This window comes from Harpegnathos saltator, unplaced genomic scaffold (assembly GCF_003227715.2).
Source record: "Harpegnathos saltator strain DR-91 unplaced genomic scaffold, Hsal_v8.6 scaffold691, whole genome shotgun sequence".
NCBI classification, from domain to species: Eukaryota; Metazoa; Arthropoda; class Insecta; order Hymenoptera; family Formicidae; genus Harpegnathos; species Harpegnathos saltator.
In genome coordinates, this window is record NW_020230528.1 from 224956 (window position 1) to 252230 (window position 27275).

At 40.9% G+C, this 27275-nt stretch overlaps 1 protein-coding gene across 2 annotated transcripts in view; it reads right to left on the reverse strand.

Moving 5' to 3' along the window:
- The window catches only part of Ror (tyrosine-protein kinase transmembrane receptor Ror), an 83954-nt gene that overhangs the window by 1040 nt on the left and 55639 nt on the right, over positions 1–27275 (reverse strand). Inside the window, exons 4-12 of one of the 2 annotated variants that reach the window (XM_019845090.2) lie at positions 7439–7526; positions 3482–3743; positions 3268–3392; positions 2587–3137; positions 2268–2504; positions 2041–2174; positions 1741–1957; positions 1276–1617; positions 31–299 (exon numbers count right to left, since the gene is read on the reverse strand). In XM_019845090.2, the coding sequence (XP_019700649.1) occupies positions 31–299; positions 1276–1617; positions 1741–1957; positions 2041–2174; positions 2268–2504; positions 2587–3137; positions 3268–3392; positions 3482–3743; positions 7439–7526 (2225 nt within the window). Of the gene's footprint in view, positions 1–30; positions 300–1275; positions 1618–1740; positions 1958–2040; positions 2175–2267; positions 2505–2586; positions 3138–3267; positions 3393–3481; positions 3744–4180; positions 4558–7438; positions 7527–27275 lie in introns of those variants that run through there. The other variant, XM_011154384.3, reaches the window with a different exon arrangement.

Sequence of the window (27275 nt, forward strand, 5' to 3'; positions counted from 1 at the left end):
TATTTCGTTCGATGATTATTCGGCTTTTACCTGCAGACCGTAGCTGTAAATTTCCCAAAGCACAACCCCGAAACTCCACACGTCCGACTCAGTGGTGAACTTGCCGTAAAGAATCGACTCGGGTGGCATCCATCGAACGGGTAGCAGACTCTTCGACTGAACCCTGTAGTAGTCGCTGCTGTATATGTCTCGCGATAGACCAAAGTCGGAGATCTTGACCGTTAGGTTATCACCTACTAGGCAATTTCGCGCTGCCAAATCGCGGTGGACGTAATGGTGGCTAGCCAAATATTCCATACCTACGAAAGATGTAATTACATGTAATAAAGTTATGATAACATAATCAAGCAAATATCATGTAATGTATAATATTTAATAAAGGTACATTAACGTGTAATCCATCACATATATTATGCGATGTATAATATGTGTAGTAAAGTTATACAAGGTGCCCCAGAACAATTTTGATAGAGTTCGTAGAATGGATTATGATGAACAAAAAAGTCCCACATTGTTTTGCGATATTCGCAGTAATGACCGACTTATTAATTATAAAAATCTGATGAGCGAGCGCGCGTCGAAATGGAGGAGCATTCCAGCCACTGGGGTTACAGCACCCCAATCAGAAAAAAAATATTAAAGTTTTTAAAAATATTAACAAAACATTAAAAAAAATTTTTTAAACGGTAAAAATAATTTTAAATGAGTTTTATTAATATAAAGTAAATATTAAATAAACATTAAATAAATATTAAATAAATATTTCTTTTTCATCATTATTTTAAATGAAGAATTAATGTAAAATATACATTAAATAAACGTTAAATAAATATTTTTTGTACAATGAATGGAAGAAATATAAAAAAGTGTAAAATAAATATTTGAAAAACGTTAAAAAAATATTGTCTGTTGATTGGGGTGGCCCAGCAGAGGCACCAACTGAGGGGAAGGACAATGCATTGCTATTCGGCTATCCGCTCATCTTATTTCGTCGCTCCTACGTCTCAGCGCGCGCCAGCAACAGCTGCTGATTGCTAGATTGACTGGACCGCATTCTTGCCCAAATGGCTGCAATGTTTCTCCAATCGTCTATCTCGGTATGCTGTTACTTTTCAAATTTCTATAATTAATTAATTTGCAAATGTCGCAAAACAGTATGGGGCTATTTTGTTCGCCTTAATCCGTTCTAATGCCTTCACGAGCTTTGTCAAGATTGTTCTGGGACACCCTATATAATCACAAGCGTGTTATAAGATGAATCAATGTGACACCTACCTGATGCAATTTGTAACGCAATGTGCAAGAATTCCGGCTGCTCTAGGATTTTTCCGCCGCTGTTGTTCAACGGCACATCCGACCTCGGAGAATGACAGATTAAAAATTCATGCAGATCTCCCTGAGTCATGTACTCGAAGAGCATACACATCGGCTCGCCTTTCAGTATCACGCCAAGCAGACAAATGATATTTGGATGCCTCAGGTCCGTCATGAGGTCGACTTCTCGTCTGAAGTCGCTCTGAGTCTTCGGGGTCGCGTTTTCTTTCAGTGTTTTCACTGCCACGTAAATGGGCGGCTCGCACTTGTTACCTGTCTGCAGCTCGCCCTTGTAAACTTTTCCTGTACCATTTGTGAAATTGACATCAATGATACACGTATTGTCCGTCAAATTTCAACGACGATAACTATAACTAAGAATATTGATCTATAATTGAAATATGTACGATCGCACTCTATACTTACCAAATGCACCTTCGCCCAGTTCTTGCAAGAGCACAACGTTATTTGTAGTAAATTGGGGTATCCTATTATTAGAAGTTCTACTACTACCACTGCTAAGGGTACCAGTGCCTGGTGTCGTGTTACCAGGCCCTGCCAAAAGAGAACTCATTTCCATAGGTTGCGTCGTGCTTCTCCTGCCGTCGTATATGTTCTTGTCACACTGGATACCAGTTAACATCTGTCGAGATCAGGACAATCGTATTATTTTCAACGTCGTCAAAATTATACTCGTGTAATTCGCAAATGTATCAATATGCTTACCTTGTTCGATGGTAAATGATTCATCTGTCGTCTGGATTTTCTACTTCTATAGCAGCAGCAATAACATATTAATATGGTAACGAAACCTCCCATTATTACAAACCCAACGACCGCGTAAATCCACAAATTTTCAACTGAAAGCAAGAGAAAAACGTAGTGTTTTCGTCAGGTCTTCTATGTGCGCGAAAATAAATGAGGTACATGTCGTGCATATTTTACAAGCTTACCGCATTTAGGTATATTGCAAAACTCTTTTTGCATTCTCTTATTGACATCGACATAACACCACGGCTGAGACTCTTTCCCGCCGGGATTCCGGCAGTAAGAATGACGTCCGGCTAATTCGGGATAATCAGAAATCTGAAGATTGAAGTGATGCGACCATTGTAAACACGGCCTTCCGCTGACACTCGTTTTGATAGTTCCTCGATAGGATTTCCCACTGCCCCAGTAGCAATAGTCATCTGCAAGGAATACACAAAAAGTCTAACATAATGTGTACTCTGCTCCTAATCATTTTTTCAATGTGTAACGTTTAATACGTACTCTCTTGTACATTATTTGCTGCGGATAACCCGAGCGTTAAGCAATCGCGTGCTTCTGTCGACCCCTCCAATGGCAAGTCGGAGCATTCAACCAAAGGCACTTGATGCCCAATCAATGGATGCCTTTTCGCTATCGCATATTCCTTCCTGCACAGTTCATTCTCCAACATTTCGCACTCCTCTCGACATATTCTACGTAATTTACGATTGATCTCATTCCGACCGGCTGCTGATCGTGCGTCCCCGTAGCTCTGATTGATTATCTTCTTATTGCTTGATTTGCCATCCTCATTGGGTGGCATGAAGTCGAAAACCGGGCCCAATGTGGGGCTACGCTTCTTGGGAATTCCGTGCAGTCGCGCGAAGTCGTCCGTGTCGTCGCGATCCCCGTCGTCTAAGATATCATCTTGCTTGGAGTTCAGAAGGTTAAATAACTGCGTACTCGCTTCAGTGTTTTTCGGCTTCTGATTGTGAGACTGGTCGCGGCATATGGGGAAGGCGGAATAACAAAGAGACGGCTTCGCATATCCTTCGCAATTTGAAGATAGCTCACTATGCAATAAGAAACAATTAAAATTATTTAAACTTTGCTACTGATTTAATACATGTTTAATACTAACATGGAGTTGCATATATTAATTTATATGCGTTAGAAAATATATTTCATAATTTTATAACATACTTTGAGAAATTGATAACTTGAAACGCCTTCATTAATTTCTCCTCGAGCATTTTTTGTGTCATGGGGTATATAATGTAAACCGACTGATTTCCTACAAATTGGGCACATGTTTTTCCTATGTACACCTGGAAAAATTGAAAACTTGATAAAAAACATTCTCTTTTGTATCAGAAAGACTTTTATTTATATATGGTCCATGCAGTTGTGTACAAACCTCGCATGTCCCTTTATGATTGTCCTTTCTGCTTGGAATTGAACTTATGCCTGATATCTCGTCAAAATTCACATTGGGAGGGAATTGCATATTGCCATTACTAAGGCCGCCGATTGTATTAAAATCCATGCTAGACTGTGAGCTAGTTGGTTGTGGGCTTGGTGAAAGTATACTGAAGGGATTTACAGATGCCAGATGAGAGATATGAGGTGTAGACATTCCATTTGTTGAGATGTCCAACATGTCTCCATTTCCCATACTCCTGCCATGAAAACACAATGTTATGTTGCATACCACTAATTTATTGACACAAAAATGCAATAACAATTTGTATTTCTGTTCAAAAGCTTTTGGCATTGCCTGAACTTCATACAAATTTACTCTCAATATTTTTCCAATAAAATTATACCGATAACTGATGTAGCAACGATCATTCGTGACATTTTTATGTGATGATTCATGGTAAAAAGAATGCTGCCTATCTCAAAACATAACCTCGACGAATATACAGAAAAACTCGAATATTTTCAGAGTTATAAAAGTTTCTCGTCGCGACAAGCCGACGAGGAAATGTCGATTGTTATCGCGCTATCAGGCACTTATCAATGCTATCGAGAACGCGACTGAGAAACGGAGTTTTCTAGAGAAAAAATACATCATTCCATTATAACTTGGGAACAAGACGGCACAGCGCATTACCTCGCATCCGTCACGTTAACGTTTCCGGCACTATTTACGACTCGTACAAAAATACACGTATTCTGTAACAATACTAGGTACAAGAGTAGCTTCATAATTTACAAATTAACTGTCAAAACATTTGGTTAGAAGCTCATACAGACACCGCACTCATCTCACTCTACACCATACCCGGTACCTGTTTGTAAATTGGCGTCAAGACGCGCCGTAAACAGTCACCAGGCCAGAAGTCGCTCACGCGGGTTCCCGATAGATGTCGCTAACGGTTGCGATTTACAAAAGACGGTTTGGCGCCATGAACGTTGACACTAAACTTTGCAGAACATTGCAGAATGCGCCAACGAGATCCATCGTTCGGAGAATTCACGGTTTCGTAAAGTAGGTTATTTATTATTATTCTATTTATTGTATAATAATTCTTTGCGTTATCGCATTAGATTTTAGCTGTAACCAGGGTTGAGAAGTAACGCGTTACTTGTAACGCCGTTACTGGTATCGTTACTTTTTTGAGTAACGATTAGGTAACGCCGTTACTTTTTTGTGTCAGTAACGAAAGAGTAATGGCGATACATTTTTTTGTAACAAGTAACGAAACGTCCGTTTACTTTAATCGTTACTTTTTAATTTTTATAAAATTAAACTTAATTTATTTAATTTCTATGCATTTCTTGTTTTATGCTGGATTAAGTGAGATACCGATAAAGATAGACTCACATATTGTCATCCATTGGCCGTAGCTATATAGAAATGTTTAAATAAGTTGGTGTAATTTGAATTAATATATGCTCATCAAACAACATTCATCTGATCAAAAAGAAACATCAATATGTTCACATTTAATTTTATTGATTTAATTTTAGATTTTGTACTACATTCGAAAAAGAAGAATTGATAACTGCCAGCTGTTTGCACCCCAAATTCAAATTGAGTTGGTTAGCCGGAGATAAGCGAAAATTTGCGCAAACATATTTAGAAGATTTATCAGGAATTCCTTCAGCTGAAAATTCTTTGATGTCTGATAAGCACGATGATAACGATGACTTTTTAAATTTCAAACAGCAAACATCAAATGAGGAATTTGCCTATGATGAATAGCAAAGATTTTTTAAATCAACAGGCACTAATGTCCAAATATTAAATTCATATCCACTAATTAAGAAACTTTTCATTAAGTACAACACTCCATAACATAAAATAATAAAAATATTTAAATATATATGTATATACTTCTAATCATCTTATGTCCGATTTATATCTTGTCTTAGCACCTTTCTTATAATCCTGGATTTACAATAAGAAAAAGAGTAACGGAAAATCAAATATCGTTATTTTCAAGTAACGGTAAAGCATTTTTTTAAGATCAGTAACGAGTAACAGTAACGAGTTACTTTTTATCGAAAGTAACGATAACGGCAACGAGTTACTTTTTAAAAGTAACTTTCTCAATCCTGGCTGTAACACATCGGACGCTCAGTAAATCATACGAATATTGCGTACGTCGGCTCAATTTGAACTTGCGGCTAACCCCATCAAACACAATGTAACATGTAATATACCTGTTAGTTGTAATTTCTTACTCAATAATGTAACTGTTATATAACACATGCGTTATACAACAGTTATATTGTTAGGAAATTACATAGGAATTACATAGGAATTAAATAGGAAATTACAAGTAACAGGTATGTAACATGTAATATTGTGTTTGCTGGGATGTTTCAAGCGTCGGCCATTATCTCATGATGTTTCATACAACTTTTAGTAATCGCGTATGCATTCTTTCGTGTGAAAAGTAGATTCTGTTTTCAGAAAACATAACGACTATATTCTCTCTTTAGCATTGCAATAGTTGCTCTTAATCATGTTAAACGATATGTAAGGCGGGGAAGGATATACGATTCCTAAAAATAGCTTAATCGGGAAATAAATTTTTCCTTCAGACAGATTTGCATCATTGGCTGCGTTCAGCAGAACAAAGTGATCAGTGAGCGCTTAGTGATTCTCCCTCCTGATTGGTAAATACTTTTGGGTCTATGAAAAATCTAAAAGAATGCTCCAATCACAGACAATAATCATTAAGCGCTCACTGATAATTTTGTTCTACTGAACGCAGCCATTGTGTTCAGATATCTTGTATTTTATTGATAGTGCTATACTATTGCGTAATGAGAATAAAAGTTTCGAAATAATCGTGTAACTATATAGGATGCCCATTTTAAATGCTCCAGGCAAATATCTAAAAAAATATTAGGCTATTAAAAAAATATTTCAGACAAAAATTATTTAAATTAACTAGTAGTAACGGATGATATAATAAAAAATTGGGGTTTTTATTTAAGAAAAGTAATGACCAGTGAGTATCTCGAAAGTGGCGCCATCTGTAAACAAACTGATATAGTTGTTTCATATCCTTTTTGAAACCATACAACTTTTGTCTGAAACGTTTCTTAGTATCTTTCATATTTTTCGAGATTTTTGCCTGGCTCATTTGAAATGGGACATCTTGTATACCGGTAGGAATTGGTACCAGTTAACAACGTGCATCGACGACAGATGACGCCACGAGTCTCGATCTACGCGGCGCCATGAATGCAATACGGATGATTGAATTCAGGATAAAGCCTACCATCGATAACGATCATTCGACAACGAGATTCACCGTTCGGAAAGTTCTCGGTTAAGGTAGATTTTCTACTAGTATTCTATTTGTGGCATGGTAATTTCTTGTACTGTATAGACTTAGACTTCGATTCATTACGTATTATATGTCCGGTAAATCATACGAATTATACTTTTGCTTATACTGGCTAAATTAAAATTTGTAGTTATCATTCCAAGCATTGGTGTCATTATGTCTTGTGCAACATTTTACAATCGCACACAAGCACTTTTCCAGACAAACGATAAATTCTATCTTTGAAAAACACGAGAGCCACTCCCACGTTAGCATTACAAATCGTTTTCCGTTATAACGTGATGGAGGGAGAGGGGATGCGATTCGTAAAAACATTTAGCGCGCAAATTTTTGTTCCAAGTTGATTTGCATTATCGTACTTGGATATTTTATATTTCCTCGATGATATTTTACCATAGTATCTTCCCACGCACAACACGCATGTTTGAAAGATGTCTAAATAAAATAAGAGATGTCTTTTAGACATTTTCAAGAAACTTTGGAGACATACGTATCGTGTGTAATGAGCATAAAAAAAAAATTCCCAAGTAATTTTGTCTTTATGTCACAGGTTATATATTTACCCGTCGACAAATCCAGGACCAGACATTCCTGTGGAAAATCTATCGGTGCCGGATGGCTGACCCATGGAGTGTCCAGGATGTATGGGAGCTGCAAGCAAAGCAACAAGGTAAAAGTTTACGCAAAGTCATACTCCATAGCGTGAGTGCAAAGTACTTAACAATGCGCAAAAATTATTTTCATTTCACCCCATACAGCACACAAAGTTGATAAAACGTTGCTGCAACGTTTCTGCAACATTGCAACATTGTTTAAGCATTGTAGCAATCTTGCTGCAACTTCTGTGTTGTATGGGACATCTCATCATTTTTACTGGCGAGAAGTTTTATAAACTGGACATATTTGTACACAATATTTCGATGCTTAACTCTTTAAGGACCGATGACAAAGATCTTTGTCATTTAGGAATTGCCCAAAGGACCGAGAAAAGGCGAACCTTTGCCATGAAATATTTTACTATGCTGAAGTCCAGGCGTGTTCTAAATAATGACAAAGAGTTACTAGATGTTTTCAAGCTCGATGAACACGATGATGCAGCCAGTTTTTCCATTTTCTGCATCATAAACGAAATATAGCCACTCGGAAAACGGTCTTTTCCCGATTTTCTTGAATCTTTGCGTGAAACATATATGACTGTCTAGAGGCTGAAAAAATCTGAAAAAAAAAGAGTTCTGGCGAGACCTTATGTTTTTTGGGTTGCTGAATATGAATTTGGCATCAGATTTTCGAAATTCAGAATGGCTAAATCAATGCGGAGTCAATACTGTAGCAACACAGGGTTTTCCGAAAGAATACGAGTATATGTATGACCTTGCTATTACTTTTATAGAGATTTTCAGGGGTGCTGAATATGAATGTTCCATTATAATTCAGAAATTGACGCTGGTGAATCTAGTATAACGGATTATATATATACAAAAAATTCTTACCCTTGACATTCGCGAATACATTTGTCGAAAATGTATTCCCCAGGATGCATCTCTCACAAGTATTTTCGAGTGGATTCGAGGAGATTGACAATTAGATTTAACATCCCACTTTTTCGTTTTTTTGTTTTTTATTTTTTTCGTGCCTTTTTTAATTTTTTGTTTTTTTCATTCTTTCATCATTTTCATTTTTTTTCCTTTTTCCTAATTTTTTCGTTATTTTTCATTCTTCAATGTCTTTTATCATCTCCTTTCTCATTTCCTCGTCTTTTTTCTCTCCTGTTCAATTATCGAATTTTTCTAATATTTTTCTACAGTTCATGGTACTTATCGAAACATGTATCTTTATTTAATGCGATCTTGCAATTTTTACATATATTTCGAACTTGTTTTCGGATGCTATTTGCGAATAATTTGCAGTCGGCACTTAGAAAACCTGAACGTGGAGTTTGAGTGAATTTGTTCTTCTCGAAAATACGGGAATTATCATGATCGATCCGCCATATTGGATTTGCTATCTTGAATTTCGGGAATTTAACATGAAATTCGTATTCAGCATCACTAAAACCCCTCATGTACAGATTTTCAGCGAAATATGACGGATTTAAATTTTTGGGACTTCAGGATTTTTTCCTTTTCATGGATTTGGCTCGGTCCTTAAAGGGTTAAGCGTAATCTCGTCGTAGTGAGTTAATCAACGGCATCGATTAATTGCCGAAATACTTGCGCGAGAATTATTCGCACACTTTGCCGGTCCATCCATATATTGCTCGAGGATTATGTTTATCGAATCATAAAGCGCTCCTCGCGAAGCGCTTTTGTGAACGCCGTTGTGCCCACAAAGCGATGTTAATGCCGCGCTATTTAATGCCACGGTAATAGAATTATTCTTTATGCGCTATAATCGTCTATGCCCTATGTGCGGAAGAAATTTTCGTGTCGCCCATTTCGCCATGAATACGGAATACAAAGCGCCGGCGATCCGAGAAAGCTACCGCCGGCAAAGCCTCGCAATGGCGTTCAACGGAGCTCGCCGCGCTTTCGCCGGGCACGCGCGCGATTACCATCCGTCAAAAAGGAAACGCCGCGCGCGCGCGCGACATCAAACGCCTCTGTTTGAAGAAAAGCAATTTCGCGGGGCAATCGTTTGAGCTTATTATAGACGAGGCGATTTTCAAGAGGGGGAGACGAGACCCCGTGTCCCTCCGCTGGTGTTCGTCTCTTATTCCCGAGGATTTGCACAGTTCCTCTTTCTCCCCTCCCCCTCCCCCTCCCCTCCATCTCCCGCTTGTAGCGCGGTACAAAGCAAATAATATCGGAAATCTGAATCTACCCCTCGGGAGCTCGCACGCGAGGGTCCCAACCTACTCCTCGTCCGACCTGTCGGCGATTTGACGAAGGGGTGGGGCGCGGGAGGGAGGGAGGGGTGTCTTTGGAATGTTGCATAAAGGATCGCGCCGATCGCATTTCTACGTGCTTCTTAATCTCGCGAGTAAAAGATCGCCGAAGAGTCTCCTCTCTCTTAAACCGACGTGTAATAAGCTCTCGATATACTTCCTTGTCGCGCAAATTAAATGTCCATCAGCAGTGTTTAATTAATTGCGCCACTTGCTTGCAAAGCATACTTCCGCACTTTGTGTCAAGATCCCTTCTTTACACTCTACGCCGGTGTAAGTACCGCTTTATTTAACCCTTTAAACACTTTAAACACTTTAAACACTGGAACGGATGGAATTCATCCGATGATACTTTTTACCTGTTGCCACTAGATAGCGCACTACATAGTGGTATCTTGCTAGGATTTATAATGTTTATAAATATCTTGCAAGATTGGGAAAGTTATTTTGTAAAAGTATTGAGTTATAGTTACAGTTTTTTTCACTGAAAAAGTAACTAGTTACAGTTATAAGTTACTGATCTTCAAAAATAACACGTTACGGTTATAGTTATTTAGAAAGTAATGAGTCTACTTTCCAGTTACTTTTTTATAATAATTGTGTTATTATTTTAAATTTCGTAATTGTGTTCCTTCAATCTAATATAAAAATAGTTTGTTGATTATTATATACACGTATATTCCTCATATTGTATGTAATTTTTGCAAATTAGATTCATTAATTTAAATAAACAATTCATATTTATTCTTTAAGACTATTAATAACAATTATAAGAAAGTGAATGAATTTGATAAGGATACTAAAAATACTAAAAATAATCTTAACATTAAGAATTAGATTTTTTCGCTAAAAAATATATTGATATTTTATAAAAGACATTCATATGTTTTCTTAAATTTGCAATTGAAGTTCTACTTGCATGAATAATATTTTTGCCAGAGCAAATTTTTCAGAGGAATGTCCAGTTGTTTTTATTTTCAAATTTTTGCTGTAATTCGAATATTTCTGCATATGCTAGCCATGTCATTTTACAATTCTTCTCTCCGAATTCTCCGAAGATTGAGATGTTTTATCTATTGCTTATATTTTTTATATAACTGAAATTACGCAGCGCACTTCACGCTGAACATAAGTTATGTTATCAAATAAGAACTAGCAACGCGCGACGGAAATGCCCAATAGGCGTACAATTTTTTTGAAAGAAATACAGGTTGCGTTCGGAGAAGAGATTATCAGCGCTATTACATCATTTTATCCTTGGTTTATATTTAATGAACGATAAAGATAGATGACGCAATAGCGCGTTTTTCAAATGCAGCCAGAATAACTGTACGCTTATTGCTTTTTACTGTCTCCTGTTACTAGGACGGATTTTCACCCATAACTTTTTTTTATTTTCTTTTTTGAATGTACGCGAACTATAAATATTTAGCGGAAATTTGTAGCGCAACGTGCGAAACAGTGTTAAATCGTACACAATTTTTTAAAGGAAAAATAACCTTTTATTGTAAAAGAAACTTCTTTTATCTGAACAAAAATGGTCCAAGATATCAATTACGATATCAAATATTACACGCGTTATCGTGTTGGTCTGTCAGAAACTTAAATTTGAAATATATAAAGTAATTATTATTAAGTAATTATAAACTAATATATAAAATAATTATTAAAGTAACTATTTAATTAGTTACTAGTTATCAAACAAATGTAACTAAATTAAGTTACAGTTATAGATGAAAAAACGGAACGAAGTTAAGTTGTAGTTACCAAAAAAGAAAACTGTAACTGTAATTTAGTTAAAAGTAACGAGTTACTTCCCAATCCTGATATCTTGGACCATTTATGTTCAGATAAAAGAAGTTTCTTTTACAATAAAAGGTTATTTTCCCTTTAAAAAATTGTATACGATTTAAGACTGTTTTGCACGTTGCGCTACAAATTTCCGCTAAATATTTACAGTTCGCGTACATTCAAAAAAGAAAATAAAAAAAAAGTTATGGGTGAAAATCCGTCCTAGTAACAGAAGACAGTAAAAACCTAGTGTTAAATCCCATGGCAATAGGATTATTCCCGGTGCACAGTCCCGGTTACAGTCGTCCGTGGCCCGTGATGTTGAAATTGTGCGCGACCGCGCGGCCGCGACGACGTTCCGCCACGGACGACCGAGTTTTCCCGCGCGTTCACGTTGATCACGGCGATAATGACGATTAATCGTTCGTTCCAGTAATTCTCCGACGCGATGCGGACGCGATTCCGCGATGATAAATTCGCGAGCCCGGTGCGCCCGTAGTTTACGGGAACGCGAGAGGCGGTGGTATACGCGCTCCCTCCCCCTCCCCCACCCTCCCCCCAAAGTCGTACGCACGATATGGCGCGCGGTGCGATGCAACGACTGCGCGAGGAGGCCCACGTATTATGTATCCCGAACAGGAAGTGGAAAAGATAAAGCGGCTCATGGTCATTAATAATCCCCGCCTACTCGCGGAACAACTCGCATCTCTACGACCCCAACGGCGACGGTGACACCGTTTTGCAGGGCGTTCATATCGGGTGCCCGCGAACGTGTTTCTACAACAGCGAGAAGCGAGGAATAAAAATATTCACTCAGCCGTGGGCTCTCGTAGCGATGTGTTTTTCTCGCCGGACGACGGGCGGCTCGTATCGATGGGATCGCTCTGATAAATCGGCTCGTGTACCAATTGCATCTTGTTAACGTCACTCGTGACGTTCGACTGAGCTTAACGCGACGTTGCTCGTCGACCGGAACATTCGACGTGGCGGGCTCGCAAAGTCGCGATGAAACGCGCACGAGATAGACAATTTTCCTCCTTATTTTCTGCTCCTTCACGTGTCGTTATATGGGTATCCCGGAACACCCAGTGGATATGAGCGTGCATTACTTACCGGGGCACGTATTCGTGCACGCGTGTGTGTGTGCGCGCGTAGGTGGATATCAGCAGTTTATTCCACATGCTATTACATTTCCGATGTAATTAGGTGCCTCGCCGGACAATGGCCCATCGCCTTTTATCCCGGGAGATAAATTTGTCGCAATTAGAATCCTCGTCGTCACGACGCAACGTCTGTTGCGTCACGCTCCACGTGACGCGCTTAAAAAGCCATTTCGCTTATTGATGCACGCATTATCGTGCTTTCACGCTGGTGGTGGTCGCTTAATTTTTACTGCTTACGGGTATACCCGACTAGGAATTTTGATCAGGCACGCCTGATATTAACAAGAGCCTAATAGAGTGACCCGACTAGAAATTTTGATCAGATACGCCTGATATTGATAAGGATCTAATAGGACCTGAATGAAGGGTAATCCTAATTAAGTCAGCCCTTATAAGGTCCCGATGACAATTGAGTAAATAAGACCTTTTGTAAGGTTGGGTCCATATTAGGATCTTAATGTATCAAATTAGTGTATGATATAATAAGATTTAGTTAATCGGGTCTGTGTTGGGATTCTTATTCATTGTACCTAATATGATTTCAAATTTTCATCATCAAGTTTTAACAAAAACTATTTGTAGTTAATTGCATATGTATATAATGTGAATTACAATATGAATATGGAAAAAAAACGTAATAAGGTTTCGATGAGGTAACTTAATAAGGACTTGACTGTGAATCCTTAATAAGGTCCTAATATCTACGCTGCGTTATATGACTTACTAGGACCCGATAATATTACCTTATTGGGATCCAATGACCAAATGAGGTTAACCTGATCAGGACCATGGGATAAATTTCTAGTCGAGGAGTGAATGAGAGATAATCCTAATTAAGTCAGACCCTATAATGTCCTGATGACAATTGAGTAAGTAGGAAGACCTTTATAAGGTTATAATGATTGAATCCATATTAAGATTATTAATGTAACGACTTAGTGTATCGTATAAAAAGGTTTAGTTGATCGCGTCCCTTATTCGTTGTACTTAATATGGCTTGTGTTATATCATATATATTATGTATATATTTTAACAAGCTATGATTGATTATTTTTTCCCTTGACAGTCGATAAAAATAGCCGCAAAGTTAATGTGACATTGGGTTTCTTTGAATTTGTTTTAAACTATGTTGCTGTTTAGAGATTAGCCATTATAATATTTCGTTAAAAATCTAAAGGCAACCACAGAATCTCACACACACACACACACACACACACACACTGGTTTGCTACATATATTGCATTAGTCGCCGCGTATCTAATGTTGTTACGTTATTCAATATTTATTTATTCAATGTTAATAGGTATTAATGTTCTGCAAATTGCATAAAAATACATTATATAACTATTAGTTGCAAGAATATCGTCAGAACCATTGGGATTGCTATATGTTGCTCAATAATTAACGTTAAGCAACATCTACCGCGCTCTCAAGATAAATAGAACGGTGACCACTCGTGCAGCTCGAAATTGAAGTACTGGAGAGGATGCGCGACGTTTCAAAGAGAAAGAAAGAGAGAGAGAGAGTGTGTGTGTGTGTGTGTGTGTGTTTGGCAATCCTTCGGTTCTAGTGGACGCGAGACGTGAGAAAATTGAGTAATTAATTGAGTAATTACATGAATAATTAATTCGATATCGAAACGATAATGAAATTACAGTCAAAGACAGCTCTATATTTGTACGCTTTCGACGTGGAATCAATTCGAATACCGACATTGGGTTCTCGATGTTGATTCGACATTGTGTGAACTAGATGTTTCTGATCGGGCAGAGGAGTTTTAATCTGAGATAAAACATAAGAAGGATTCAATAAGATAATTTAATAAAAATCTGACTATAAATCCTTAATAAGATCCTGATATCCATGTTGCGTTAATGACTTACTAGGACCTGACAGTATTCCCTTATCCAGACCCGATGGCCAAATAAGGTTAACCTGATCAGGACTGTAGGATAAAGTGGAACCGTGGTTCTAGTTGGGTAGTAGGTGAGAGGGCGCAATTTGGAAATTCGCTGAGAGCGGAGGTGGAATAAGAAGTAAAGAGCGAGCAATAGAATATCAGCTAATACAGGCGATACTTGTAATATACTCCCGCTATATGGTTCTGACGGGACCGCACACGTATGTGCATGCTCGCATGCTCGTCGTGGTCAATAAGAGAGGTCGTTGATCACCGGTCAGGCAAGATTAATGACGTCCGTGCACGTGTGCCTCTCTCTCTCTCTCTCTCTCTCTCTCTCTCTCTCTCTCTCTCTCTCTCTCTCTCTCTCTTTCTCTCGCGCGCGCGCGCGCGAGGAAATCGGGAACCGGCGCGACGAGTGAACGGGAAGCGAATTTCAGCAGCCGCGTACCGACTTCCTGCGAGCTCGCTGAGTAAGACGTCGATTCGCTGTGTGTTACTCGCGGGCTTATCACAACTCTCGCCCTGGTGATTTGTCCGTAGAGTCACACGGTGAGTCTGCTCGCGACAAACTCAGCGAAAGCCACTGGACGGCTATTTTACGGGGACACTCGTGGAGCAGTTCAGGCTCGATCTCTTCTGCGGGACACAGTTCCCGAGAGTTGCTAACTTCGGGAAATCGAAAGACTTATAGCAGTCGAGTCGCGAAGCTACGTGTAGGTAGATACACGGAGGAGAAATCAGCGCTCGTTCTGTGACGTTCACTTAAGTGACCTGTCTCGGCGAAACTCAGGCCTCGGTTTTAGCTTGATTTTAGATTAAAGCCCCGAGGTTTTAATCTAAAATCAAACTAAAACCGAGCTTTACGATATTAATTATCGCCCGTTAAAGCCCCGAGGCTTTAATCTAAAATCAAGCTAAAACTGAGCTTTACGATATTAATTATCGTCCATCATATCGCCGCAGAACTGTACGCATCCGCGAACTGTACTACTGTGATCAAAAAGTATCCGAATTTTATTTTTTAAAAATCGCGGGTAAACTGTAAATCAAATCCGTTTGCTTTCTTAAGTTGGTACACATGTTCTTCACATTTGGTGAAAAAATCATGGCGTTCCTTCACGCCGTTTGAAAGTAACAGTTGTTTATGTCAGTGAAGATTGTTGTGCACGGCGATTTTTACGATGTCGAAAAGTATGGAGCAAAGAATTTGCTTGAAATTTTGCGTTACGAACGAAATTTCGTTTACAAACGCATTCAAAATGTTGCAAAAAGCTTATGGCGACAATTGTTTATTGAAAACAAGTACGTTTGAGTGGTTTAAGAAGTTTCAAGAAGGACGAGAATCCGTCGAAGATGACTCACGCTCTGAAAGACCATCAACGTCAACGGATGACGCTCACATTGAGAAAGTGAAAAAATCGGTGCTCCGAAATCGTCGATTGACTGTGCGAGAGATAGCAGATGAAGTTGAAATATTATTTGGATCGTGCCAGCACACAATCTATAAGAGACGACCGGAATTGTGGGACAATAGCTGATGGATTTTGCATCACGACAACGCGCACCATCGCATACCTCGACACTTGTGCGTGAATTTCTGACAAAAACTCAACGAATGTCGCTCCGCAAGCACCGTATTCACCAGACATGGCCCCCTGCGACTTTTTCCTGTTCCCCCTACTGAAAAAACCACTTCGCAGACAGCGTTTCGAATCGATTGAGGACATCAAAGAAAAATCGCTGTATGAATTGAAGGCCATACCGTCTGCCGCGTATGAGCGATGTTTCCAGGACTGGATCAAACGCTGGCATATGTGCGTTGCAAGAAATGGGGACTACTTTGAAGGAGACTATAAGAATTTTCATGATTGAATTGTAATTTTGATTTGTAAAACTTAAGTTCGGATACTTTTTGATCACAGTAGCAGTTTTGTAACGAAATCCAATCGCGGCGTTTCAAGCGATGGATGAGGGCGTGGGCGAGATTTTCGGTAGAACCGCGGGAGATATTGCGGTTTACGATCGATACGCTCCATCGCCGCGAGTCGGCGACGGGAAAGGGACGCGATTGCATGCGTTTCCCGTGTCTCGGGGTTATGCAACGCTTATGCAAATGCGGCAGCGAGCGGGCGGGCGGACGATCGCAAGCTCAGAGAGCCGCTCTTAAAAATGGTGACGGCGAGAAGGACGTGTACGGGAGCCCGGGCGGAATGATGATGAAATAAGCCATTAAGTCACTCGGGGGCTCGGCGTAACATTACGAGAAGCAACGTAATCTCGTCTAATGTCGTGCAATGAAACGTAATAGCGGCCGCGATGCATCATCCTATTTCGCATGCGGCCGCGATGTGCGAGCGAGCCGTCTCCTCCGGTGACATTTCGGATCTTCCTGGAATTTCTCGCGCGAACAATCGGATCGAACGAGAATCGCGAGAGCTAACGGGAACCTATTGCTCGCCGGAGGAAGAGAGACACGGTCAGCCGGGGGGGGGGGGGGAGAGGGAGGAAGGAGGAAGGGGACGAAACGTTATCGCGCTGGAAATATTGAAAACGAGAAGTAAAATTGCGCCTATATATTCGTGTGTACTCGCGGGAGGGCGCGTTTACGCGAGCGATGTCGTTAGTCAGGCTCTCTATCGACCTTGTAAATTATCTGTGGAACGTTCCGCGTGACACGCCACCCTGAGGGGTCACGTATGTCGTCCCTCGGCCCCCGGGGCCCACGGCCGCCCGACCGTTCACGGGGCGGTCGACGTCGGCCGTGCACGCATACCGCTACGAGCAAAAGGAGAGAAAGAGAGAGAGAGAGAGAGAGAGAGAGAGAGAGAGAGAGAGAGAGAGAGAGAGAGAGAGAAAGAGGGCGAGAGGGAGAAAAAAGAAATGGTAGAGAACGTTTGTCTTTGATAATCAACGGATGTCCCATCCATCTTGGTCGTAGGAGTCAACACTTTTCCGGCCACGACAACCGCGGCCGCCGACTCCGGCCGGTGCATTATTCATGAGGCCGCCGTGGTAAGTGTTGTCCGAAATTCAATTCGGTAGTCCGCGAAGGCCGTTGTACGTGATTTGCCTCCCGCTGAACGAACGCGCAACGGGATCTCTCTCTCTCTCTCTCTCTCTCCCTCTCTCTCTCTCTCTCTCTCTCTCTCTCTGCCTCTCTTCCTTTTTTCCTCCCACCCCTTCTCTTGACCCTTTGCGTTTAATCAATATGGTCGATAAGTAACTCCGTTTCGCGCGATATCTTTTTAACAACCGGGTGAGTCCGGTCGGAAGCACTTGCGACGCGATCGGCGGTCGCGGGCATTTTTGGAAGGGAGAAAGGGGTAAAAATGAGTGAAAAATGGGTAGTTCTACGTCCATATTTTGCTTATTGTACATATCTCTTGCCTAAGCTCTGTAACACGTCCGAGACGACGATCCCGGCGCCGGCCGGGATCAACGGAGCATCCTCCTTTCTCTGCTCCGCTCCTCCCCCCTGTTGGTTGGTTTTTCCTCCTACATGCCTCTCGCGCGCTGATCGGGGCTTCTTCCACGTCTCGTCGACGAGACAGAACCGCTAATCGCCCGGAGCGAGCTCTCGGCGGCGGAGCGCGGAAGCCGCTCGCAGCACGGCGAGGGTTATGATCCCGCGCGTTCTCTTGTCAGCCCCGAGGAGGAGTGATCGATAGACGCGACTTCGACTTTCGACTACGCGCGCCGAGAGATAAAGCGTTCGCTGATAATGAAAGTGTTGTCGGCCAGGCTTGATGTCCCGAACGTCGGCGAGCATTAACAACGGTGCTGATGATGATATATTGCGAAAGTGCCGTAGGATTCCTCCTTTCGGAGCCCCTGAAGAATAACGTCACCGCGAAGTGACATTAAAACTGCATTACGAAATTCATACATTCGACGCTGCGCGCAATACACGTCCGGGACGTTACCTGTGAGCAACGATAGGGTAAGTTCGGGATAGATGGGCATAGATGGGGATAGATGGTCAATTGCTATGATTTTATTAATATATGCTAGGCATCAGCGCTGATCGGTCAGTTGTGAGTTGGATGTACCACGAACAAATGTGTTTCATCCTGATGCCCAGAAACATTGCTATTGTGAGTAAATAAATGTTTTATGTTTCTAGTAATCTCCAAAGTGTGTTTCACACGTCGGAAAAATACCTTGCGAATACGGTTTATTTTGAGTTATGACATTAGACCTGAGCTTAAACGACTAAAAAACATCATATTTTCATATTTAATCTCGAAATTCGTCACTGAGACTACGTTTCACGCAGTATATGGATTTTTACGCGAACTCTCCAAACGGGGATAGATGGTCCATTTTTTTCGGGTTAGATGGGCAGCCTACTTAGCGAAAAATAGCAAGCAATGGACATCGGATCGACATTTTCTAGATACATACAGGGTGCTAAATTTCAAACGTAACAGGTAAAAAATTTCGAAAACTATGAAAGATATTGAAAAAAGCTAAAACACGTGTTCCATGATTTCGAAGGGGAAAAAGAATGGCATTATCAGTTTTTTATTTGGATGGCATTTTCAAGGTCAGTTGAACGTCAACTTAATTTTTCAAAATAGAAAGCCCAATTTTTTATTGGTAATTATTTAGAATAGGGGAGCCACCCCCGATTTCAATAATTTTCATATACATTATTATTAATATTCTCCTTTAATAACATGCAACAAATTTTAGTTGTCGGTCGATGCTAATTAAAAAGTTATTAACAAAAAAGTATAATGAATAATATTCACATATTGAAGTACTACGTATCTTCTGTGGATATAATTGTACAATACTGTGCATAGAGATTTACTTACGTATCAGGTGTAGTAAAAAGAAATCCATTATTTTTGCATGAAATTGAAGGCTTCAATTACCATAGTTAGAATGATCCGATTCAGGTCAAATATGCGCCGTTTTGTTCGATAACTTGTTACCATTTTGAAGATAATTTCATTATGCCTCTCTCATAGAAGCCCTCGTCCCTATTGGCAAAAAATTGAGACAGTCGATTTTCACAAGCCTCTCTTGAAGCGAATTTTTCACCAGCAAAATTGTTCGCCATGGACAGGAACAGATGGTAATCACTTGGTGCCAGGTCCGGATTATAAGGTGGATGCATAAGAACCTCCCAACCAAGCTCCCGGAGCTTCTGGCGAGTCACTATCGATGTGTGTGGCCTGGCGTTGTCCTGATGGAACACAATTCCTCTCCTATTGGTCAAAGCTGGCCGCTTCTGGGCGATTGCTTCCTTCAGATGGTCCAATTGTTGACAGTACAGTTCCGAGTTAAAAGTTTTGCCGTAGGGGAGCAGCTCATAGTAGATAATTCCCTGCCAATCCCACCAAACACACAGCAAAACCTTCCTGGCCGTCAATCCTGGCTTGGCCACCGTTTCCGCCGGCTCACCGCGATTCGACCACGACCGTTTTCGCTTGACATTGTCGTAAGTGATCCACTTTTCATCACCAGTGACCAACCGCTTCAGAAATGGGTCGATTTTGTTGCGATTCAGCAGCGATTCGCAGATGGAAATTCGGTCCATGAGGTTTTTTTTCGTTAACTCGTGTGGCACCCATACATCGAGCTTCTTTTTGTATCCAGCCTTATTCAAATGGTTCTAAACGGTTTTTTGTGCAATCTTTAGCTCTTGAGCAATCGAAACAGTGCTTACATGACGGTCGGACTCGACAATGTCCATGATTTTATCGATATTTTCGACAATTGGCCTTCCAGTGCGTGGTGCATCTTTGACATCGAAATTACCGGAACGGAATCGACGAAACCAAAATTGCGCGTGATTGGCTGTTACAGTATCAGGACTATTCACATTTTCAGCCGCCTGGTTTTCGCCTTTATCGAAGAAAAACTGTAAAATATAGCGTATTTTCTCTTTGCTAGTGTCCATCTTTGACGCGCGCTCAAACAAAACTGAGTCAACTAATCACAAAACTGTCACAAAAGTTTTTTTAGTACGAAATCTCATCTTTCTAACGCCATCTAGTGGAACCCGATCGGACTTATACAACGCGAGATACAGATAACTAAAGCCATCTATTGGAAAAATAATGGATTTCTTTTTACTACACCTGATATTATATTCTTCGCTTGGTTTGTTTATTTACCTTTTTAATTAGCATCGACCGACAACTAAAATTTGTTGCATGTTATTAAGGGAGGATAGTAATAATAATATATGTGTGAATTATTGAAATCGGGGATGGCTCCCCTATTCTAAATAATTACCTTTTTATTATATCTTCTTTTTCTACTAATTGATTTTAACAACTTTTATTTGAAACATTTTTTTATTTGTCTAATTTTTTTGAAATATTTAAAGAAAACTTGGTAACTTTTTCAACATTTAACTTACGATATCTCGCTAACTATTCGTCGAAAGAAAAAATAGTATTAGACGTTTTTACTTTATTTACTATCAAGAATATATTACTATAATAATGCCCTAACTTTTGTTAATTTATCGACCTTTGGAAGTTTCAAAATTATTAAATTAAACCTAACATTTATTGTCAAACTTGTCAACACCGATCGGTCAGTCGGAGTTGGATGTACCACGAATAGGTGTGTTTCTTCCTGATACACAAAAACACTGTTATTGTGAGTAAATAAATGTTTTATAATGTTCCTATTAACCTCCAAAATGTTTCACATGTCGGAATAATAGCTTGCGAATACGGTTTATTTTGAGTTACAACATTAGACAATTAGGCTTAAACAACTGAAAAACATTATATTTAACTTAAAAATTCATTACCAAGATGACGTACGCCCAACTATCCCTTGACATATGCCCTTGACGTACGCCCATCTGTCCCTCATAGAATATTTTTAATATTTTGTTATTATTGGCGTCCCATAAATCTTTTTCTACAAAATCTCTTCTACACCTTAAACATTGTCCTCTCTACTGAATGTGTTAGCATGTTGTTGATCATTTATTGCATTAATACAGATGAGTTATTTGCAATTAAAGAAACTATGTCCATCTATCCCGGACTTACCCTACTCGTCCGCTGAACCATCGAGTTCAGCTGTCACTCGGAAAACTCGAGGACCGCTCGCGCGCGCGCGATTTGAGATTTCACATCTTCGTTCGCGACAGATTTTCGATGTCCCTCCCCGCCTCTCGCGGGAGGGACATACATTCCGCGGCGTCCGTTGAAGACGATTCTGATTTCGCAGCGATTTCACATAATTTCGCTAATGGCGCCCAGGTAACGGCGAGCTAACGCGCGCGACGCTATTAACTGTGCTATTAAATAGCTTTTACCCGCGCGCGGCTATCGATAGCCATTAATATTAATGCACCACCGGCGATTAATGAGCGGCGCCGATCGTCTAGCGGCCGGGCCGGGCCGCGTGTTCGATAGCGCGCGCGGCTCTGTATAAGCTACTTTCCTCCATTAAGATTTCACGCGGACCTCCTCCGCTACGCCGGTGCGTCCATAACTGCGAGAAAATCGCCCGTTCGTCCTTTCCTCATCTGCATACACCCCGTATCCGCGCGCGCGTTCCGCGCACGCGGGTACGCGCCGGAAACGCGCGACGGGGCTTATTTCCCGAGTGGAGCCGCCGGAGAGCGAGCGGCCGCGAAGCCCGCCCAGCTTTATTATACAATAATTTCACCCGTGATTCCGCTAATGGGGATTAGCCCCGGCGGAATGTGGATTAAGGATAAACAAACCGCACGCGCGCGTTATTTCGCCTTCCGTAATCCGATTTAATTCTTCCGCTTCTGCGAAATATTCCCGATTGCGGACGCGCGTATCTTCGTTAGCGAGTTCCGAAGGCGCCTCGTATTGTTACCTCGGCCATGGACACGTGTCCAGTCGGTGCTCTCCTTGTGCCGGGAATAAAATTACAAGAAGATATACTAGATGTGCAAATGAATAATTCAGACGTTTTTAAGCGGCTAAGAAATTAAGTTTCAAATAATCAAATTTTCCCGCTCTTCGACGGTTAATGTTGACACATTAGCTATTAAAAATTACATTTAGTATGACGGAAGGTTCAATATAACTTCAAAAATTATCTAGTTTAGTACAGTCAAAAATGGCAGCAGATAAGGTGTACCATATATCCGACACTGTATTCTTTATGAATTCCAACAAGGAAAAAATTCTGCAAGAGTATGCGAATCGATTTATTCCTTTCTCGGCGAAGGTGTTGTATTGATTGATTTCATTTTTGCGTCCGCTATCTTGGATCCGCCATCTTGAATTTCGAAAATCTGATAACAGATTTGTCATCAGCGACCCCAGAAACGTCCGTATATAAATTTTCATGTGATTTTTTGAAAAATACGTGCGTTAAAATTAAAATAAACCTTGAACTTAACCTTAGCTGAAAAATTTGGATTATTCATTTGTACACCTAATAAATTTACACACGGGAGAAAGATCGGCTGGATTAGCGCGACAACGAACGCGAACCATGGCGCGTTTCGGTCGGACGAAACGGAGATTCTGCTTCTTAGAACTGAATTGGATTTATGACAGTCAGAAATCTTGTTTCTCTCGGCCGAAACGCTCCTGCGCGCGCTCCGTTCGTTGTCGCGCCTATTCAGGCGATTTCTTTTCTCCGTGTGTAAGAATAGGCAATTATGAAGAAGGTAAGTTTCAGAAGGGAGGAGCGATAAAAAAGGGCGAAAAACGCGACTCGCTCCGTTTATCGCGTATAATCCGCGGCTAAGCGGCGCCCTTTTCTTGCCTAACCGGCGAAGGCAATTCTTTCCATTTTATTTCACGCTCTCGCGTATCTCCTCACTCAAGATGCTTCGCACAGATGAGGTGGTTATCGTCTCTCGAGGCGCTGTAAAATTTTTCACCGACTCTCCCCGCGCGAGTGCGGAGGCGGTAGCCGGGGCGAAAATTGTTTCGTCCGACGTAACGCCCGGCTGTGTTAACAGCAGCGTCGCTGCGTCAGCGCGGTCGGCCGGCGCGATATAACCCGATAATATATTGTACGATTACGTTTAATCGCGCGCACGCCGTGCCGGCGAGATTTAAGCTTCGCGAGGATAAAGGCGAGAAAATTGCCGGGTCCGAAGTTATATCGTGAGCTGCTCAGCCTCGAATTGCTCCACCGCGCTCCACTGCGGTTGACCGTACAACTGATTATACGAGCCCCTTTTCGTCGATCTATCAACCCTTCTCGCAGACGTTTCTCCATGTCGTATATTATACATTCCGTGTATTTTCGTTTAACATAAATTTCGAATGAAAGCTCGATTTATCGAGACGAGTTTCTGCAAGCAGTTCTCTCTCCCTCTCCATCTTTCTCTTTTTTTTCTCGATGAGTGCACGTAAATTTTTCGATAAGGCGTAGGGGGGAATATTCTAGAAACAAGATGGGTCGTCTCTCTCAAGCGTTTTCGTAGCTCGATGCAAAACCATTTTCGCTCGAACGAGCTAATCGGGATTCATTGTACTTCCGAATTGTCAATCGAAACGAATCTAAAGGTTTTAAATGCGATAGGGTGGACTATTGTCCAGCTCAGTACGTTAATATCCACATTGTATCCTTGCCATCAAAGCGGCACAATTTTTTGGATTTTCAATCTCGCGGAATGTCGCGGCTGGCTGGCCGCGGCCGCGGTTTGGCATTGGAATTGGCTGGACCGGACGATCGGGCGATTTTGCGGCCGCGGATATTTGCTCGGTCCGAATTCACGAGCGACTCTCTGGCAGCAGATCCCGACATATCGAAGCCGCGATGAACCTTCATTTCCTTCCTCCGCCGGATTATTTGCATTTTTCTCGTCAGCTTCCGCGAGGCGAAACTAGCGGCTGATGGCGTCGGCAAAAATCGCATCTTTTATCTCGCATTATAAAAACACCAATATCTCTCGCACATAATGAATACTATATATAAAATGCACGTAAACGACAAATAATTATTTATTGCTTTTTATTTGTCATAGAATTTGTTAGAGAATGAGAGAAAGAGAGACAGAGATAATGTAGAAACTATTTGCATGATCCGTTCGATTCGTTCGCAATGATATTTCTCTTCATACTTGTCATACTTTGTTTTTGATGAGTGTAATTACATTTCTTTATATTATAATTCTTATATTCCAATTCGTATAATTCTCGGTATTAATGGTGAAAGAATTATAATAGGTCGGTCGATAATTGACCGTCATTAATAACTGATCAACCCTCGCCGCGTCATAGATCAGGGTTAAACGATTAGCCGCCTTGCGCCGAGAGTTTACACGACAGCCGCGTAATGAGGTACACTCGAATCGAGTGTACGTAATTGCCTCATCAGCGGAGGTCCCGTTCGCGAAGCGGGGACTCGCCATCGCGATTTTGTCACAAGTTTAACGGGAACACGCTGGATGGATGTTGCGGAATCAAATATGCACAGGGTGTTTGCGCGATTTTCAATCGAGTTTCGCGTGCATTCGCGTTGGACTCGCGCGCGGCCTATGCAAATATCGGCGAACGCACGATTTTATCCGCTTTTATTCCGCGAAACAAAGAGAGGGAAAAGGGAGAGTGGGTAGAGAAAGGAAGAGAGAGAGAGAGAGAGAGAGAGAGAGAGAGAGAGAGAGAGAGAGAGAGAGAGAGAGAGAGAGAGAGAGAGAGAGATTCGCGCGGGTGCGCTTCTGTCGTAAAGTGACCGGCCGGAATTGGTTCCTGCGATCCTTTCAGGCGATTGTACATTGATAGTGGAGAGCGCCGATAGCGCGCGGAAAGAATGGAAATCCACGTAAAAACAGTCTTAAGCTCCGCGCCGTCGGAGTGTTGGGACCTTTCGAGAGCGTGATCGGAGTAACGGGGAATTACCGTTGTACGGCGCGTTTTACGCTCGCGAGCTGCGAGATGTACGCAAATGATGTAGAATGAAGCATTTACGAGAAGAAACGCCCGTTTGATAAGACGCTATTTTTAATTTTTATTAAGTATACGCAAAAGTTTTAGTCTCTTTTCGGCTCTCTAACGTAGGTAAGTCCGGGATAGATGGGCATAGAGGATAGATGGTCAATTGCTATAATTTTGTTAATATATGCTAGGTGTCAGCGCTGATCAATCAGTTGTAAGTTGAATGTACCATGAGCAAGTGTGTTTCATCCTGATGCCCAGAAGCACTGTTATTGTGAATAAATAAATATTTTATGTTTCTATTAACCTCTAAAATGTTTCACATGTCGGAATAATACCTTGCGAATATGGTTTATTTTGAGTTACAACATTAGACGTGAGCTTAAACGACTAAAAAACATTTAACTTAAAAATTCATTACCATTAGAGATGACATATGCCCAACTATTCTTTGACATATGACCATCTAACCTGGACACCTGACCATCTATACCTCACAAAATATTTGTAATATTTCGTTTTTATTGGCGTCCCATGAACTTTTTTCCATAAAAACTCTTCTGTACCTTAAACATTATCCTCTACTGAATGTTAATATGTTGTTGACCATTTACTGCATTAATACAGATGAGTTATTTGCAATTAAAAGAACCATGTCCATTCATCCCGGGCTTACCCTGATTCTTTTCAATTGGAATATTTTCCCGCAGTTTTGTGCTTTGGTAAGGTTGGTATCGAACTTTCTAAAACGCCTTTCATTATGGTTCACTGGTAAACATAACCTTTCGCACCCCAACAAATACACGAAAAAAGGACCTTTTTGCTGTGAATATTTGATTTTGCCACTGAAATTTTGATTTTGTAAGAGACTGTCCGAGATTTCCACGAGTGTTTGCATTTAGGATTATCATATTCCACTTTTCATCGCCAGTGACAATTTTCGATAAGAAATTTTTTTGTGCTGTCTGAAAAGTAATAAAACGCCGGTGATACAGAAATGCTGTTTTGCGACAATTCGTGCAACACCCACTTCTCGACTTTTTCAATTTTTCTCATTTCATGCAGTCGCCTCGAAACTGTTGCTTGGTCGACTCCGAGCTGTTCTGCAAGTTTTGCTTACATTTGGGACGAGTTTTCATTCAGCAACGCTTCCAAGTTGTCGGCCTCAAGCTTTCGTGGCGTCGCACAGCGTGGACGATCGCTCGCATCAAAATCATTGTCTTTAAAGCGACGAAACCAATATTTGCACGTATTGTGGGACACAATGGGTTTGTTCTTTCCAGCTGATCTTTCTGTACCAGTTCAAGAACCGTACACTGAAGCGTTCTTTCTAGCAAAAGTGATGTCAGATGTTACTGTTCTTTTCACTAGTGCGGCAAAACTTGGTGCAATAGTTCATTATACCGCTTGCGTTAGGTCTGGAGGTTGGTACAAGCAGTTCAGTACATTGCGAGGGCAAAATTTACACCAGTTCAGGTATTTGAAAGAAAAAAAAAACAGACCTACAGTTATTAAATACTTCTGCAGTTTTAACTTTATTAATATTAATAAGCTATACCATATGAAATAACAGTATATTCCCATCATGTTCTTCATCCCGGATAGTTTCTGCGTGTAATGGAGGTACATAAAGGTAAAATAAAATCTTCTTCATCTGAAGAATCATCAACAGCTGCAATAACAACGTGTTGCTTCCTGCATTGTGGCGTTCTTTTCTATCTTATCTGGCATTTCTGCACCTATGAACTTTTGCTGTACTCGTCAGTTCTGAACTAATGTAGTTTCAGTGCAGCACTAGTTCAA